This window comes from Phyllobates terribilis, unplaced genomic scaffold (genome assembly GCF_046119375.1).
Source record: "Phyllobates terribilis strain yellow unplaced genomic scaffold, ASM4611937v1 Scaffold_5__5_contigs__length_657084704, whole genome shotgun sequence".
Taxonomy (NCBI): domain Eukaryota; kingdom Metazoa; phylum Chordata; class Amphibia; order Anura; family Dendrobatidae; genus Phyllobates; species Phyllobates terribilis.
Genome location: NW_027362765.1, coordinates 546,790,680 through 546,810,375, shown reverse-complemented (window position 1 = coordinate 546,810,375; position 19,696 = coordinate 546,790,680). Strand labels below are relative to the sequence as shown.

The 19,696-nt window shown below is 46.1% G+C and overlaps 1 protein-coding gene across 1 annotated transcript in view; it reads right to left on the bottom strand.

Moving 5' to 3' along the window:
* PSAP (prosaposin) overlaps positions 1–16,790 on the bottom strand; it is a 37,733-nt gene extending 20,943 nt beyond the window's left edge. The window contains exons 1-3 of the mRNA XM_073685850.1: positions 16,633–16,790; positions 11,656–11,789; positions 11,030–11,104 (exon numbers count right to left, since the gene is read on the bottom strand). Coding sequence (XP_073541951.1) covers positions 11,030–11,104; positions 11,656–11,789; positions 16,633–16,672 — 249 coding nt within the window. The 5' untranslated portion in view covers positions 16,673–16,790. The remainder of the gene's footprint in view (positions 1–11,029; positions 11,105–11,655; positions 11,790–16,632) is intronic.
* Positions 16,791–19,696: the final 2,906 nt, after the last annotated feature.

Below are 19,696 nucleotides of genomic sequence, written 5' to 3'. Positions count from 1 at the left end.
TTGTCCAAAGGCGATTGGGCACAGGGCTCACGTGTCATAACTGTATGGGAGGCCCGAGAACGCGAGTGGCGACACTGCCAATACTGGAAGTGATGTGTTTTTATTATATCGGCGCCAAACATCCGGATCAAGAACAGATTGTCCCAGTAGTAAACAATCCCATTAACCTCAAGCCTGTTTTCACCTTCCTGACCACTGTAACATTATGAAGTAACTGTGGAACGCTTCAACGGATCCCCCTGATTCGGAGAATAGTTTTTTGTGACAAGTTGTACGTCATGCCGGTGGTAAATTTTGGTCGCTAGGATTTAAGTTTATGAAAATATCGAAAATTTGACAATATGTGAAATTGTTTGCAATTTTCAAACCAGATCGTTATACCACACAACATAGTAAGTAAACATTCACCACGTGTACACCTCACATCAGCATCATTTTTTAAACTATTTTTGTTAGGAAGTTAGCTGGGAATAGAATTTCAGCTTTTTCATCTTATCAAAATGTACAGATTTTTTTTTTTTTTGGGGAACCACATCATATTTGAAGTGACTTCGAGGGGCCTATGTAACAAAATATACCCAAAAGCGGCACCATTTTAAAAACTGCACCTCTCAAAAGTGATCAAAACCACATTAAAGAAGTTTATTAACCCTTTAGGTGCTTCCCAGGAATGTTGCTTTTACCTTAAATATTTTCATAAGGGCAACAGTAGAAAATGTACCACACAATTTGTTGTGGAATTTCTCCTGAGTACACAGATACCCCATATGTGGTGGAAACACCAAGGTTACTTACCGGTAGCCGGTTTTTCCTGAGCCCATGACAGCACACCTTGAGAGAGAGGATCCGCCCCACCAAGGACAGGAAACCGTCTGAAATAAAAGGGCGGTACCTCTCCCTCGCTTCAGTTGTTTACAGAGCATTGAGAGGACCTCCCTAAACAGGTTAGGCACATAACCAACACCACAATATACATATACACACCACCCCAAACAGTGCACACCAGGGTGTGAGAAACATAGAAAAAATAAGGGGGGGAAACTACGGGTGCTGTCATGGGCTCAGGAAAAACCGGCTACCGGTAAGTAACCTTGGTGTTTTCCCCTCCCCCATGACAGCACACCTTGAGAGAATTTTGGAGAATTTATGAGCACCCTAGGGAGGGACCACCGCCTGAAGTACCCTTCTCCCAAAGGTGAGATCAGAAGAGGATAGATCCAACCGATAGTGCTTAAAGAAGGTGGATGGTGTAGACCAAGTAGCAGCCCTACATATCTGCTCGATCGAGACGTCTGCTCTCTCTGCCCAGGAGGTTGCAACGGCTCTGGTGGAATGAGCCCTCACATTGTCCGGGGCTGGAACCCCTGTGGACGTATAGGCTAAGCAAATGGCCTCCCTGAGCCACCTAGAGATGGTACCCTTGGACACCCCGTGACCTTTCCTACACCCTTGAAAGGCCAGGAACAGAGAACCGTCTTTCCTCCACAGACTAGTCATGTGAATGTACTGTAGCAGGGACCTCCTAACATCTAGGCTATGGAACCTGACTTCCCCTGGGTTCTTGGGATTGCTGCAGAACGAGGGTAGCACAATCTCCTGACTACGGTGAAATCTAGATACCACCTTGGGAAGGTATGCTGGATCTGGCCGCAAGGTGACCCTATCCTCAAAGATTTGTGTGTAAGGAGGATTAACCGAAAGGGCCTGCAGATCACCCACCCTACGGGCTGACGTTAAGGCCACTAGGAGGATGGTCTTAAGGGTGAGAATTTTTGGAGAAACCTTGTGTAGAGGTTCAAATGGTTCACTAGTAAGAGCGTTCAAGACTAAGTTCAGGTCCCAAGGATCTAACCGGTCCTGCTCTGGCACAGGACTTGATAAACCTCGAGATCCACCTATTCCCAGCCAGATTACAATTGTAGAGTGCTCCCAAAGCTGAAACTTGAACCTTAAGGGTCCCTGTAGCTAGACCCAGGTCCCGCCCCTTTTGCAGAAATTCCAGGATCCCTCTGATCGGAGGTTTGCTCGATAGCGGGATATCTATAAACTCTAGGAATTTACCCCAAACCCTGCTATAAATCTTAGTTGTAATTAGTTTCTACTTTATTGGGGAGCAGAAAACCAAGCCTGGTGAAAACCCCTTGCTACTCAATAGCGACCTCTCAAATTCCATGCCGAAAGATGGAACCCCCTGGCCTGGGCATGGAATACTGGTCCCTGCATGAGAAGGTCCGGCCTCTCTGGTAGAATCCAGGGATCTGACACCGACATTAGCCGAAGCAGAGAGAACCAAGGCCTCTTGGGCCAAAAAGGGGCTATCAAAATCACCCTGGCGCCTTCCTCCCGGATCTTCCTCACCACTACTGGAATCATCACTAATGGCGGAAAGGCATAGGCCTTCCTGAACCCCCAAGGAATCTGGAGGGCATCTACAGCATGGGGATTTTCTGCCGGATTTAGGGAGCAAAATCTCTGCACCTTTCTGTTTGCCCTTGTGGCGAACAGGTCTATGTCTGGCTGCCCCCATAACTGGACAATCTGATGGAAGACCTCCGGGTTCAACCCCCACTCCCCCTGTCTTAGGGTATGGCGGCTTAGAAAATCTGCTTTCACGTTTTCTATCCCCTTTATGTGAAGGGCGCTGAGGGATAGGAGGTTTCGCTCTGCTAGACCAAGGATCCTGTCTGCCACCACCATCAGAGGGCGTGACCTTGTCCCTCCTTGGTGATTCACATAGGCTACTGCTGTCCGGTTGTCGGACCTGACCTGGACATGGTGATTTTGGATGTGAGGGAGGAAGCCCCTGAGGGATCTTTCTACGGCCCAAAGCTCCTTTAAGTTTGAGGATGCTCCCCCCTCGTGGTAAGCCCAGTGACCCTGTATTGCGAGTTCTGCCAGATGAACCCCCCATCTGGAACTGCTTGCGTCAGTCGTAATTACCCGATCTACTGGTCTGGACCACTGAACGCCTGCGGTTAGATTTCCCCTGACTGTCCACCACAAAAGGGAATCTACTACTTGTGGGGAGAGAGAGAGCCTGCCTTCTAAATGCCCATTGCAGGACCTCTGTGCTGACAGGACCTCCCACTGAAGCCGCCTCATATGCCCCTGGGCCCACATTACTGCTGGGAGACAGGCCGTCATAGAACCCAGGAGGGACATTGCCTCTCTCAGAGACATCTCTGGAGCTTGAATGGCCTTCGAGACTAATGCAATCAACCTGCAGATTTTGTCCTCTGGGAGGAAGCAGGTTTGGCGACGAGAGTCTAGGATTAGACCCAGAAAGGTCTGAGTCCTGGAGGGGGTTAGTCTTGATTTTTGGAAATTTACTAACCACCCCAGCTGATGCAACACTTCCGTGACCACTAGGAGCTGACTGGAGCAGTGGGCTTCTGTTTTCCCTATTATCAAGAAGTCGTCTAAATATGGCACGATCACTACATTCTTGATCCGTAGGAAGGCTGTCACTTCTGCTATTAGTTTCGTAAATATTCTCGGGGCAATGGAGAGGCCAAAGGGTAGGGCAGCAAACTGAAAATGCCTCAGCTTCCCCTGAATAAACTGGGCTACTCTCAGATACTTCTGATACTCCGGATGGATTGGGACGTGATCATATGCGTCCTTCAAGTCTATTACAGCCATAAAGCAGTTGCGATGTAAGAGCTTCACTGCCGAGCTTACTGACTCCATCTTGAAAGTCTGGTTTTCTACTACTTGGTTCAGACTCCTGAGGTTGATGATGGTCCTTAAGGACCCGTTTGTTTTTTTTATCATGAATAGTGGGGAATAGAACCCCCTCCCTCTCTGTGTTGCTGGTACTTCGAGAAGGACCTGCTTTCCTACTAACTCTAACACTTCTGTTTCCAGGGCTAATTGTTCTTCCTGGACCTTTCGTAGGGGGGTAACCACAAAGGTCCGCCAGGGGGTCTGGCTGAACCGGATCTTCAGGCCCCCACTGATAATTTTCAGAATCCAGGGGTTTGCTGTTATCGCATCCCAAGCTGGAAGAAAGTGGGAAAGCCTTCCACCCACTTCCAGCCTGGCGTCATTGGGAGGATCTCTTCGAACTCGAGGATGGTCCTCCAAACATGTAGCCCGATTCTTTTTTGGACTTGGCTTCCCATTTCTTTTTGTCTCCCGTAGGACGACCCCGGTTAAATTTTCTCCTCCGAAAACTAAAATCTTCTTGGTTCCCCCGAAAATCCCGGGAACCCTTTGTTTTATCGCCTGCTTTTTCCAACAGGTCTTCTAACTTTTGGCCAAACAGGAGTCTACCATCACATGGGAGGGAGCACAGTTTCTGTTTCGAAGGTAGGTCGCCTGTGCAACCTTTGAGCCACAAGGCCCGCCTGGCTGCGTTGGATAGTCCCGCTGCCCTAGCTGACAGTCTGACCGAGTCAGCTGAAGAGTCGGCCAGGAAGGCCGATGCTGTTTGTATTAGAGGTAGCTCTGCAAGTATTGCCTGTCTGGAGACCTTTTTATCTTTAAGCTGGTCTTCCAGCTGTTGGAGCCACACCATCAAGGACCTCGCCACACAGGTGCTAGCCACCGCTGGTTTTAGGCCACCTGCCGCCGCCTCCGTGTGGCGCAGGAAGGAGTCAGCTCTTTTATCCAGGGCATCTTTTAGGACGCCAGAGTCCTCCAAGGGCAGGGAAGATCTTTTCGATGACCTTGCCACAGTTCCGTCCACCTTGGGGATCTTATCCCAAGGTTCCGCATCCTTCTCTTCGAAGGGGTACCTTCTTTTGGAGAAGGAGGGTAAAGCCCCTGATCTCTCAGGTCTCCTCCACTCCCGGTCAATGAGGCCCTGAATCTTACTGTTAACCGGAAATGAGCGTCTCTTCTCTCCCAAGCCCGCAAACATGATGTCCTCCCGGGATTTAGATGCTCTCTTCCTCCAGACCCATGGTTGATCTTACTGCCCTAACCAGTCTGTCTGTATTCTCAATGGGGAAGCAGGGTCTACCGCCCCCCGATGAGGAAGAGGACGATGAATCCCACTGCTCCTCGGACTGGGAGGAATCAGAGACGGGGGAAACCTCTCTACGGGGCCTTTTCTTCCCTCTAAGGAACCCTTTCAGGGACCCCTGAACTTCTGCATGTACTATGGACTTTAAATCTGCAGCAAAATCCCGGGAATTCTCAGCTATGGTTTTGGTCACACAGCCCTGGCAAAGTGGTTTCTGCCACTCTACTGAGAGAGACGCTTGGCAAAGGGCACACACTATGCTTTTGCTTGGCACTACTCTTCTTAGGCTCCTAAAAAAAGGAAGCACATAAGAGACTTCCCGTAGCTCACTCACCCTCGGAGGTCACAAACGGGTACCGGATTCGGAGGCTGTCGCGGAACCGATGATTCCATTCTGGATGGTCCCGAGGCACTCGAAGCCTTACTCCTGCGGCTGCCACTACGATTATTCGAGCGGCTGTCTGTATACGATGCATCCCTCTGCTTTTTCTGTTGCTGAGGTGGGGGGGTAAGCTGCTGCTGCTCCTGGCTATCTGGATCAGCCATGTCTCAGAAGCGCACCACGCTTCCAGGATAGCCCCCCCCCCTTAAATATAGGGCCATCCAGCCTCCTCCGGTCTGTGGGCCCTCCCCCTTCCTCAGGCCGGCGCTCCGTTGAAAAAAAAAAAAAACGGCCTGGGACGCTCCGATGGGCGCCGCCATCTTGGATCGGCACCGCCTCCTGACGTCACCCAGCGCGCCGCTCCCAGCGTGCCCTGCGCCGTGACGTCAGGCGCGTCACACCCGGAAGCGTTCCACACTGCAGGGGGAGGATGGCGCCGCGGTCTCCGGGAGGACAGAGCCTGCCTCACCGCGTGCGCCCCGCTCGGCGCAGAGACCCCAGGGGAAGCTGCGGACGGCGCTTCTGGGATACTGAACCCGGTGCACAGGCCAGTGCCCGCTCTTCCACACCGGGACAGCCCCAGGTAAGTCTTCTTTCTTCCAGACAGGTTCCCCATCAAGGACAGGAAACCAACTGAAGCGAGGGAGAGGTACCGCCCTTTTATTTCAGACGGTTTCCTGTCCTTGGTGGGGCGGATCCTCTCTCTCAAGGTGTGCTGTCATGGGGGAGGGGAAAAACTACTTTTGAGACACCGTGCAAAGCTCAGAAGGGAAGAAGCACCATATTGTAGTGCACATTTTGCTAGACTTGTTTGAGGGTGCCATGTCACATTGAAAGAGCCCCTGAGGTGCCAGAACAGCAGAACCCCCCCCCCCCCCCATAAGTGACCCCATTTTACAAACTACACCTCTCAATGAACTCATCTAGGGGTGCAGTGATCATGTTGACACCACATGTGCCTCAAAGAATTTTACACCATTGGGCGGTGTGAACAAATTAAATTTTTATTATTAAATTATTTTTTAGCCCCGATTTTACATTTTCACACTGGGAAATGGGTAAAAACAGCATCAAGGTTAGTCACAATTTCTGTTGAACAACCCCCATATGTTTACTGCTTAGCCACATGGTGAGACTCGGGAGGGACGGCGCACTATTTGACTCTTAACCGGTTCCCGACCGCCCACTGTAGATAAACGTCGGCGCTTGCTGGGCTCTGTGCAGCGCCGACGTTTAAAAACGGTGGGTGGTCTCGCAGCGCTCAGGACCCCCAGGGTCCTGCAAGCGCTGCAATTCCGATGCAGAGCGTTAGCTCTGACAGGGGACATCATCGGGACCTGATTAGATCAGGTCCCATTGATGTTAACCCTTTGCTATGTTCTATATGCCGCGATCTATAGTGATCACGGCATATAGAAGATAGACAGAGGAGAGGGGGTTGTCTTACTTACCTCTCTGACGACCCCTGATACCTTCCAGGACCTGGGGTTGCTATGGCAGCTGGAGGTCACATGACCGCCTCCAGATCTGCCATATATGGTGTCCTGCCTGGCTCAGTCTGCAGCTGAAGCATGGCAGGAGACTGACTGTGAAACAGTCAGCGAAGATCTCATGTAATGTAATACATGTCTATTACATTACATGAGATCAGTGATCAGAAAAATAAAAATTAATGTCCCACACAGGGACTAAGTAAAAATGTAAAAAAAAAAGTAAAAAAAAAATGTTTTCAAACTGTCAAAAAAAAAAAAAATCACAAAATAAAAATAAATAAAATATTAAAACCAATAAATCCGTATATTTTTTACACAACCAAAAAAAGTACACATTTGGTATCGCCGCGTCCGAAACAACCCGAGCTATAAAACGGTCACACTAATTAACTCCTTCTGTGCACACCGTAATAAAAATAAATAAAAAACGGAGCAAAAAAATATTTTTTCATCATATCGCCAAACAAAAAGTGGAAAAAAAATGCGATCAAAAAGCAAAATAGAAATAAAAATGGTACCGCTGAAAACGTCATCTTGTTCGACAAAAAAGCCGCCATACAGCTCCATCAGCCGAAAAATAAAAAAGTTATAGCGCTCAGAATAAAGCAATGCAAAAAAAATATTTTTTTATATAAAATTGTTTTATTGTGTAAAAGCGGCAAAACATAAAAAAAAATACAGTAAGTGTAGTATCGCTGTAAACGTACTGACCCGAAGAATAATGCTGCCTTATCACTTTTACCACACGCAGAACGGCATAAAAAAAAACCTCAAAAAACAATTCCTGAATTGTTGTTTTTGTTAATTTTACCTCCCAAAAAATGGAATAGAAAGCGATCAAAAAATGTCACGTACCCAAAAATGGTACCAATAAAAATGTAAACTCGTCCCGCAAAAAACAAGCCATCACATGAGTCAGTCGGCCGAAATATGGAAAAATTATAGCTCTCAAAATATGGCGATGCAAAAACTAGATTTTGCAAAAAAAGCGTCTTTTAGTGTGACAGCGCTCAGTCATAAAAACCCGATATAAATCTGGTATCTCTAATCGCACCGACCCGAAGAATAAAGTAATCTAATCAGTTATATCACACTAGGAACGGCGTAAAAAATAAATAAAACCAATTCTTCACCTGCTACTGGTTTATTAGGTCTCCCAAAGATCGCAGTAAGGCTCTGCTCACATTTATCCTGCGCTCTGCGCTGAGCACTTACACCAGAGTTTCCGTGTAAATCTCTGAAATACGTGATTCAGAAGGAACACATGACGGAAGATTCCCTGTAATGAGCCAAATGTGGATGCCGTCTAGCTTGGGATCCCACGGCGTCATTTGTTTTAGGCGTGCATAAAAGTGCGGTTGGCCACAGTTTTGTGCACTTCTGAAAAAAAGGACACCGATAAACAGAGGCCAGACGGAGTCCAGAGTAACTCTGCTGCCTCATTACAGCGAATGGATCCCTCAGGGGTTTCATCTGAATTACATCACTTGGAAATTTAGATGGAAACCCCGATGTAAGTGCTCAGCCTAGAGCGCCGGATAAATGTTACGTAAAATGTTCCCAATAAAAGCTTCAACTCAGTCCTCAAAAAAAGCTAGACCCCACTCAGGTCCATCATCTGTTAAAAATATAAGGGACTTCCAAGTTACTGGTAGCAGAAAGGCTCTGGAAAAGCGAAATGGCCCTTGCCCCCCAAAAGAAATTCAGAAAATTTTGTGCTCCCAAATCCAAATGCCTAATCTACAATAATTTGCTCTCCAATTGTCAAATAGCGCTCCATCCCCCCCAGATCTCGCCGTATGGCTGAGCGGTACGATACAGCCACATATGGGGTATTGCCACTTTTAGAAGAAATTGTGTGACACATTTCGGCACCATTTTTACCCATTGCCCTGTGTGAAAATGTAAAATCTGAGGGTAAAACATTTTTTGTGGTAAAAATATAATTATGCTTTTTTCACTGCCCAATGGTATAAATTAAAAAATGCTCACTACTTCCCTAGATGAATTCCTTGAGAGGTGTAGTTTACAAAATGGGGTCACTTGTGGGGGTTTCTGCTGTTTCGGCATGTCAGCGACTCTTCAAATGTGACATGGTGTCTGCAACCTATCCCAGCCAACATAGCGCTCCTTTCTCTTCAGAATCCTGCCGTACACCAAAGCAGTGGTTTTCCCCCACATATGGGGTATAGGCGTACTCAGGAGAAATTGCACAACAAATTTCATGGTGCAATTTATCCTGTTACCCTTATGATAATGCAAAATTAGGGAATGAAAAACATTTTTTGTGGGAAAAATGTGAAAATTTTATTTTTATGGCTCAATATTATAAACTTCTGTGAAGCAGCTGGGGGTGCAAGGTGCTCACCACACATCTAGATAAGTTCCCTAAGGGGTCTAGTTTATAAAATGGGGTCACTTGTGGGGGGTTTCCACTGTTTAGGCACATCAGGGGCTCCCCAAATGCAACATGGCGTCCGCTAATTATTCAAACAAATTTTACATTCAAAAAGTCAAATGGCGCTCCTTCCCCTTCAAACCCTGCCGTGCGCCCAAAGAGTGGTTTGCCTCCACATATGGGGTATCCGCACGCTCAAGAGAAATTGCACAAAAAAATTTGAGGTCCATTTTTTCCTGTTACCCCTGTGAAAATAAAAAAATTGGGTCTAAAGTAACATTTTTGTGAAAAGTTAAATGTTAATTTTTTTCTTCCACATTCCAAAAATTCCTGTGAAGCACCTGAAGGGTTAATAAAGTTCTTGAATGTGGTTTTGAGCACCTTGAGGGGTGCAGTTTTTAGAATGGTGTCACTTTTGGGTATTTTCTGTCATAAAGACCCCTCAAAGTGACTTCAAATATGATGTGGTCCCTACAAAAATGTTTTTGTAAATTTTGTTGGAAAAATGAGAAATCGCTGGTCAACTTTTAACCCTTATAGCTCCCTAAAAAAAAAAATTTGGGTTCCAAAATTGTGCTGATGTAAAGTAGACATGTGGGAAATGTTATTTATTAACTATTTTGTGTGACATATCTCTCTGATTTAGGGCATGAAAATTCAAAGTTTGAAAATTGCAAAATTTTCAAAATTCTCGCCAAATTTCCGATTTTTTCACAAATAAACGCAAGTGATATCGAATAAATTTTACCACTATCATGAAGTACAATATGTCATGAAAAAAAACAATCTCAGAATCAGGGGGATCCGTTGAAGCGTTCCAGAGTAATTACCTCATAAAGTGACAGTGGTCAGAATAGAAAAAATTGGCACGGTCACGAAGGCAAAAACAGGCTCTGGTGCGAAGTGGTTAAACAAGTTTTCATAGAATAGTTTGTGGGCTCCATATACAGAACCCCTAAGTACCAGAAGAGCAGAATCCACCCTCAAGTGACCCAATTTTGGAAATTACACCTCTGGGAATTTATCTACAGGTGTAGTGTTTATTTTGACTCCATGAGTTTTCCAGAAACACACAGCAGTGGATGTTGCTGAATGAAAATTGTAAATCTGCTGTTGTAGGGCCTGATTTTTTATTTTCATGGCTTGTTCTAAAATTCTGTGAATCACCTGTGGGTTTTATGTGCTCACCACACCTCTAGAGAAATTCCTTGAGGGGTATAGTTTCCAAAATTTGGTCCTTTGTGAGGAGTTTCCACGATTTTGGTACATCAGGGGCTTTGGAAATGAGACATGACATCCGCCATCTACTTCAGCCAATTTTGCACACCAAAAGTCGAATGGCGCTCCTCTTCAGGAGCCGTGCGCCCAAACTGTACATTTCCACCACATATGGAGCATCGGTGTACTCAAGAGAAATTGCATGGTCCATTTTAATTTTTTTCTTACCACATGACTAATTCCTGTGAAGCACCTAAAGAGTTAAACTTCTTGAATGTGAATTTCAGGGGTGCAGTTTTTAAAATTGTGTCACTTGGGTATTTTCTGTTAAATAACCACCTCAAAGTCAGTGTCCAGCTCCAATAATATGTTGCGGTTTTATTTTGGGAAGTCACGGCAAAACCGCTGAGGTGCAGAGCAAGCCAGGGGAGGAAAAAATATAATATATATAGATGCAGAATTAAGAAGGAAATAAAATCCAGTGGTTTCTGTGCAATCTCTATGATTAATGTAATGTCACATTTTTACCTAATAAATAGCATTCTTGCAGTTCACTACTTTACACGTACCTGTGTGCCATTGTCTTTTAAGAAGTTTTCGACAATAGTTATTACTTCTTTACATAGGTCACATGGAACAGTTTTCTGGAAGACATCACAGAATGTAAAATGTTAGCAGAAAGCAAGTACATTTTTTTGTCTTCTATCCTGTAGAGGCTTACAATATAACTTTACTATAACCAAATGCTAAAAACAAGAATCTGTTCAAGCATGGCATAATCTTATAGAAACTGCTGACAGCTAGCAGCACCTGTTCCAGAGTCCCTGCCCATCGGGAGAGGGGATATATAGACCATTTCTTCAGAGACCCCATTTGCCATTTTCAGAGATTCTCAGTTTTGCCCATGTCTATCTCATGTATGGCTACCCTGGAGGGTAGAGTTCCAAAGGGCATAACTTTGCAGACATATTGGAGATTGCTTTAGCCATGTAAACAAGAGAATTTGTTTGTGATGAAACCTTATTAAGACAAATGGAACAGGTTTTTAAATAAGAGATATCTCTGAAACAATTCTGCGGTGTGTGAATACACCCTTTTATTGATTGTAGGGATGCATGAATAATTATACACTCATTCTCAAGTACAGCCCCCAGAAGATCTTCCTACAAGCAATTCCCGCAGCCCTTCTACGTACCACCACAGGTTTATTCCAGACAGTCTGCTGGCAGTGTTTAACTGCGCCACACTGAGAGGCTGAACGGAGATCTGCACACCATACCTCCGGCCCACGGGCACATTGCTCCGTGCCAAATAATGGCTTTGCAGCAACTGTAAAAAGAAGGTGGAGAAAGTGATATATATATATATATATATATATATATATATATTTGAAAGAGCAGCTTTTCCATAATATAAGAATTTGCTCATTTTACACTTCTGACCAGCTAATTCTTCTTTTCCATTAGATCTGACATCATGTGATTAAAAACTGACTAGCTGAATCCTTCTCTATGTAGACACAGGAGGTCAATTTTTGCCTGTATGACTCATCACTTGCTGCAAAAGTCAATGGCAAGGGGGAGGAGCAGAGCAGCTGGGTAAGGACTTGAAAAGGGGAATGATTTCTGCAGGGACAAGATACTTCCTGTTTCTACATAGAACAGAGAAAAAAGAAAAGTTAGTTGGATAGAAAGACAGAATGAGCAATTGTTACTTACACAGTGCTATATAATATGATTGCAATATATTAAAAAGGGTATAAATTTTGATGGGAGTGCTTTTTTAAAGGGAACCTGTACCTGTTGGCTGACACATGATGCCCAAACCGTGGGCGGTATGCATCAGCCACCGGCTGTACAATCACAGCCATGTATGTTTAATTCTGAAATGTTGCAGCGTTTCAGAGAAAGATGCTTTTAATAGTTGCTGCTTTATATACAGAGGCTTGCCAATCACAGTCAGCGGATGGGGAGAAGCCGCCGGGGACCAGTCACCCATAAGGTTCAGCCCCCAGCAGCTATTAAAACGCTTGCTTTTCTCTAAAATAACAGCATTTCAGAGTAAAACATACATAGCTGTAATCGTACAGCCAGTGGCTGATACATGCTGCCCACCGTTTGAGAAGCATGTACTAGCTGACAGGTTCCCTTTAAGCATTTATGGCATATCTTCAGTATGTGCCAGAAAGTCTCACTATGTGCAGGTTCCCTTTCAACATTACCAAATCGCCTTAGGCTAAAGTCATACTAGTATTTGGAGTTCTTTTTTTCTTGTTATAAGAAGATGAAAGCAGAACATATTCAAGGAACAGACACATCCTATGCTGGAGACCAGAAGAACCCGATGGTCTATAATGAGGTCTGTTCGGAAAGTCATCACAAAAGAGGGTAAAAAAAAAAATAAAAAAAATTGTATTTATATTTTTCCCATTCTTATGAGAGGACTGCCGAAACAGACCTTATTATATACAAAGGGGTTTTTTATATAAAGCTATAGCATAGCACACTGCACTTTTTCTTTTGTTAAAAGTAATAAACCCTCTGAATGGCAACACTCATTTTGTCAATTTAGTCATACATTTCCAGGAGGAATATAGGAGGATTATCAATGCATATTTGTAAGAATCGATCTTCCTGAATTACATGGGGAACACAAGCATTTCCACCTTTATCAGAAGTCTGGCCGGTAGATATACTATGCTGGGAAGTATAGGCAGCTGACGATTCACTAGAGAAAAGCAGAGCGCATACTGTACATGACACAATCCCATGACCAGCGAAAGAAAAGAATCATATGACACCTTCCAGGAAGTAGGTGAACAAGGAAGGGTGAACTAAACTCTCAGATGGGAAAAAAAAAAAGTTCACTAAGATTGTGCAGATTGCGCACAGTATCTAGAACAGCTTATAGTAAAGAGGTTGTAGAGGAGCACTCCTATCCTTCAGTGCAACTCAAGAACTGATCGGGATAAGTGAACACTGATAGACAAACAGCCGATCTACAGCAAGTTACACAGAATAGTAACAGATTTCAGGCGGAGTTCAGAGGCTATTCATCAGCTTTCTGCACGTTCTGTGAAATTGGCGATATGCGGCTCCCAGGAGCACAAGAGGCGCTGCAGCTCAACAATACAGCACACTCCTTATTCTCCGTGTGAATTGCAACAGAGGCTTTGTCTTCATACAATCCTCCCTCCACAAACAAAAACAAAGAAAACCCAATCAATACCCATATTGGCAATGGGCTAGTATAAGGTTCTTGTCTGGCATTTCTGTGGATCAGTGTACACTTCCAGTCACTCCCACCCTACACCATCCCACAGGCCGAGGTCACACGCCTGCCAGCATTTGCTGAGGAATCTGTTGACTCATAGTTGCAACAGTGATAAACAGATCATATGACCAGACGCCAGACTCCGTTATAACTCTCAAGGCTCCATTATTACTAGGTCAGCGAGTCAGTTACCTATACTGGCACGGGCTAATAGAAAAGTTCATTGCAGGGAGACAAAAAATGGACCCCAACAGCAGAATTTACTACATTGTCCAATACAAGTCCCTACTATAACCACGGTAAGAAGGACTAAACTCTTCTAGGGGACTACAGACATATGGCCATTATAAGACTGTGTGCCTACTATGAATTTTTTAAGCGTTTCCGCAGCGGCAATTCCGCTGCAGAAACGCTTAAACGCTTTGTAGAAGGCCTGCCATGTTCCCCAATGATAATCCGCATGTGCTGTGCACATGCTGCGGAAATTTCCGCTGCGGATTATCATTCCGGAAAAATAAGCAGCACTACCAATTATTTTGTGGAAGCGCAGCGTTTTCACCGCCATTGACTTGCTTTGGAACACATGGAATCCGCATCACTGCATCTACAGATTCCATGCGTTTCAATGTGCGGATGGTACCCAGGTTTGGAGAAGAGGAGACTCTCCTCCGGACCCAGGTACAATAGTACCTGTAAAAAAAAGAATAAAATAAAAAATATACATTATACTTACCTTCTGATGGCCCCCGGTGTCCTTAGCGATGTGTCCTGGCTTGCCAGCAGCTTGCGAGGGTCTAAAAAGGACCTTCCATGACGTCATTTAGTCATGTGACGGGTCACACGACCGCTGACGTCGGCAGGTTCTTTAGTCTACCGCGAGCTGCCGGCAAGCCAAGACAAGGACACCGTGGGCCATCAGAAGGTAAGTATATATTTATTTTTTAACATTCTTTCGGTCACACTATACATGCCGTTTGCATGGATTTATATAGTGTGACCAAGTAGACAAGCACTTTCCAAGTGATGCTAAAATCGCTTGGAAAGCGCTTGTCAACCAGCATGCAGAAATGCATGTGAAGAACGCTTAACTTCCGCATGTATTTGGCAGGAAAACACATGTACAATCCGCATGCGTTTTTTCTGCCAGGGAGATGCAGAAACGCTCAAGAAAAAATCCGGAGCATTTCTGCCTCGTGGGCACATAGCCTTAAAGACATTAAAGGGACCATATCAGCTGCCCCCAAGCGAGAGACCAACTTCAGCTGTCACATACATGCTGAAGGGGTTATACAACCAGCAACACTGACACAGGATCGGTGATTATTCATGTTTAGTAAGGAACAGACCGATGGGCCCCCACCAAGAGCAGAGGTCCCACAACACTGAATGCAGCGGTAGGACACGACTGCTCATAGGCTGTGCCAGGATCAGTAATGGTTACACATGATTGATCCCTCATGCTCCATTCAAGGGGACTTCAGGAGCCCAACTTCTCAGAAGCGAGTTTATGGCTGCCAGCTATGTAAGGTGTATGTGCACCCCAAGACATGAGATCACTGACATCAGCATATCAAACCCCACATGCTTCTGTAAACATCACAAACCGCCAATCAACGATCAGCGCCAACATTTGGATCTGAGGTCCCAACGGTCAATGATGGCGGCCTACAATCTATAATGACCAGATGAGAATGGAGGGGCAGCCATGTCCCTGACTAATATCGCCCCGCACACCAGGGCTGCAGATCTTAGTGAACTGACAAGGAGTCCAACTTACCTGCATGACTGACATGGGATTTTTTTTCACATTCTAGTCAGAAACTGGAAAATCCCCACCTTTCCGCCTGAGACCTGCTGTGTGCCGGTCAGCCCTAGAGGTAAATGCACAGCAGCAGATGCAATGTGGATTTTCCCCAGCAACATCCGTGTGACATGTGGGTCTTGTCACATTAAAATCCACAGCGTGTCAACTGTAGGTGTGCACGTGTGTGGAAATCTCCAACAAGGTGTAAGACTGCAAGTGTCTCACTTCCCTAGGACTATTTTTTTTTACTTTACACTATTGTCACAAATCTGTGCTGACAAGTGCCAGAAGTGCCCTGACCCTGAAGATAGCACAGTGCAAAACTAGAACCAGTGGGGCTATAAAGACCCCCACCCTCACCCCCAGTGCAAGTCAACTTTATCCTGAAAAAACACCACCATATAATGAGGGGTGTGAACTTTGTATTTTGGGGTGAGAAGCTCCCATGTAGTCACAGCACAGCAGGTTCTCCGCTGCATGTTACATTGTGAGAATGGGGCAGTGGAGGCTAAACCTGGTGTCACAATAAGGCCAGATAGCCCCCCTCCCCCATGACTGCGCCCTGCAGCTACACAGGGGGAGGGCAGGCACTGCCTGGCTTTGTTTACTTTATTGGGAATCATATGGGGACCACATTCCTACAAGTGAAAGACCCCCAGAAAATGGAATCTCACACACATAGGGCAACCTGTAACAGTAGGGATAATGGCCGGCAGCCGAGCTCTGCACAGCCATCTATAGGGCAGGGGGTGAGAGGCTCCCCTGTGGGGTACAACGTGTATTTATCCCAAGAGGGACCCCCGCTCACAATGGCAGACCGGGGCCACCGCACAGGCTGACCAGGGGGCGACATGGCTAGCCTGGGGGGCTCTGTAGGGAGGAGAAGGAAGCAGGAAGTGCAGGACGGAGCCCGCAGCCAGCTCTGCCCCAACACTGAGCCGCGGACTCCCAGCAGGAGGTATGGGTCTGAACCGCAGTCATGTCGCAGCGGATGCAGACCTGCTTCCGCCGATAGCCGCACCTGAAGTGCGGTTTTCTTTACTCCCCTATCACAGCCATTAACCCATCCGCCGCCCACATTACATAACAACTCACCTGCAACAACCAAGCACGACACGGCCAGCAGCAGCTTCATGGTGAGACCTGCACGATAGAAGTCACCTGACTGCTCGGCCGAGCTGCAGGGTCCTGATAATAAGTACGACCACGCCCAGCTCCCCCTCCGGTCACCTGACACTTACTCAGCACGCGCTGCTATTGGCCCGGAGAGGAGGCGGGAGCAAAACCGGAAGTTTACAAGCAGCCATGTTTATGAAGGGCGAAAAGATGTTTAGCTGCGGGCAGGAGGAAGTGTTATATATTGTGAGGTGGTAGTTTCGGCTGCTATTAGGTTCCCTGTCAGGTCCGGCGGGCGATAGTGGTGGTTACATTGGGAGCGTCTTGTTATTTGTATAAGGCTGTGTGACCACAATGCGTTTTTTAAGCGGCAGAAACGCTGCAGAAATGCTTAAAAAACGCATGGTAGAAGGCCTGCCATGTTCCCCAGTGATAAGTGCACATGCTGTGGAAATTTCCGCTGCGGATTATCATTGCGGAAAAAAACGCAGCACTACCAATTATTTTGCTCAAGCGCGGTGTTTTTGCCGCCATTGACTTGCATTGAATCGCATATTATCCGTGTCAGCACATTTGCACACACGGATAATATGCGTTTCAGTGTGCGGATGGTACCCGGGTGTGGAGGACAGGAGACTCTCCTCCGGACCCGGGTACCATAGAACCTGTGAAAAAAGAATAAAATAAATGTTATACTTACCTTCTGACGGCCCCCGGTCTCCTTGTTCTCCCTTGCTGGCATCTCGCGATGAACTGAGGGACCTGCGCTGGCGTCATAGTCATGTGACGGCAGGTCCTTCAGTGTACCGCGAGCTGCCGGCAGCCAGGACGGAGCGAATAAAGACTCTGGGGGCCATCGGAAGGTTAAGTAAAGATTTATTTTTTACCATTTTTTCGGTCACACTATATAAATCCATGGCGTTTACATGGATTTATATAGTGTGATTAAGTTGACAAGCACTTTCCAAGTGATGCTAAAATCACTTGGAAAGCGCTTGACAACCCGCATGCGGAAATGCATGTGAACATAGGCGGATTATAATGAGGGCAATCTGGGCTACCGCCCGGGGCTCCGGGGTGTCTATGGCCAGATTGCCCTCATTATATGTGCGGCGCCGCGGCACATACTGGCAGACAGTGTCCGGGGGACCCAAGGACCGCTCACCCAGCAGCAGCGCACGAACGCTGCTTCTTCTCCGGCCGGGCCAGCACTGCAGCTGTTAACTTCCCTGTGCTGGCCCGGCCACGTCACTGCTAGGAGACACGGCCCTGTGCGCGGCCGTGTCTCCTAACTGTGATGTCACGCAGTGCGCGCCCGGCCTGCAGTACTGCATCGGAAAGGAGCTGGAGGACGGAGCCGAGCTGGGGGATGGTGAGTCTGTGTGAGAGAGTGTGTATGTGAGAGAGTGTGTATGTGTGAGAGTGTGTGTATGTGTGATTGAGTGTGTGTGTGTGCAGGCAGATATCATTGTGTGATGTCTGTTTATATGTATTTTTGTGTTTCAAATGTGTTTATGCGTGTATGTACAGTACAGACCAAAAGTTTGGACACACCTTCTCATGTAAAGATTTTTCTGTATTTTCATGACTATGAAAATTGTACATTCACACTGAAGGCATCAAAACTATGAATTAACACATGTGGAATTATATACTTAACAAAAAAGTGTGAAACAACTGAAAATATGTCTTATATTCTAGGTTCTTCAAAGTAGCCACCTTCTGCTTTGATGACTGCTTTGCACATTCTTGGCATTCTCTTGATGAGCTTCAAGAGGTAGTCACCGGAAATGGTTTTCACTTCACAGGTGTGCCCTGTCAGGTTTAATAAGTGGGATTTCTTGCCTTATAAATGGGGTTGGGACAATCAGTTGTGTTGTGCTGAAGTCAGGTGGATACACAGCTGATAGTCCTACTGAATAGACTGTTAGAATTTGTATTATGGCAAGAAAAAAGCAGCTAAGTAAAGAAAAACGAGTGGCCATCATTACTTTAAGAAATGAAGCTCAGTCAGTGCGAAAAATTGGGCAAACTTTGAAAGTGTCCCCAAGTGTAGTTGCAAAAACCATCAAGCACTACAAAGAAACTGGCTCACATGAGGAACGCCCCAGGACATGAAGACCAAGAGTCACCTCTGCTTCTGAGGATAAGTTTATCCGAGTCACCAGCCTCAGAAATCGCAGGTTAACAGCACCTCAGATTAGAGACCAGGTCAATGTCACACAGAGTTCTAGCAGCAGACACATCTCTTCAACAACTGTTAAGAGGAGACTTTGTGCAGCAGGCCTTCATGGTAAAATAGCTGCGAGGAAACCACTGCTAAGGACAGGCAAAAAGCAGAAGAGACTTGTTTGGGCTAAAGAACACAAGGAATGGACATTAGACCAGTGGAAATCTGTGCTTTGGTCTGATGAGTCCAAATTTGAGATCTTTGGTTCCAACCACCGTGTCTTTGCGCGACGCAGAAAAGGTGAACGGATGGACTCTACATGCCTGGTTCCCACCGTGAAGCATGGCGGAGGAGGTGTGATGGTGTGGGGGTGCTTTGCTGGTGACACTGTTGGGGATTTATTCAAAATTGAAGGCATACTGAACCAGCATGGCTACCACAGCATCTTGCAGCGGCATGCTATTCCATCCGGTTTGCGTTTAGTTGGACCATCATTTATTTTTCAACAGGACAATGACCCCAAACACACCTCCAGGCTGTGTAAGGGCTATTTGACCAAGAAGGAGAGTGATGGGGTGCTTCGCCAGATGACCTGGCCTCCACAGTCACCAGACCTGAACCCAATCGAGATGGTTTGGGGTGAGCTGGACCGCAGAGTGAAGGCAAAAGGGCCAACAAGTGCTAAGCATCTCTGGGAACTCCTTCAAGATTGTTGGAAGACCATTTCCGGTGACTACCTCTTGAAGCTCATCAAGAGAATGGCAAGAGTGTGCAAAGCAGTCATCAAAGCAAAAGGTGGCTACTTTGAAGAACCTAGAATATAAGACATATTTTCAGTTGTTTCACACTTTTTTGTTAAGTATATAATTCCAC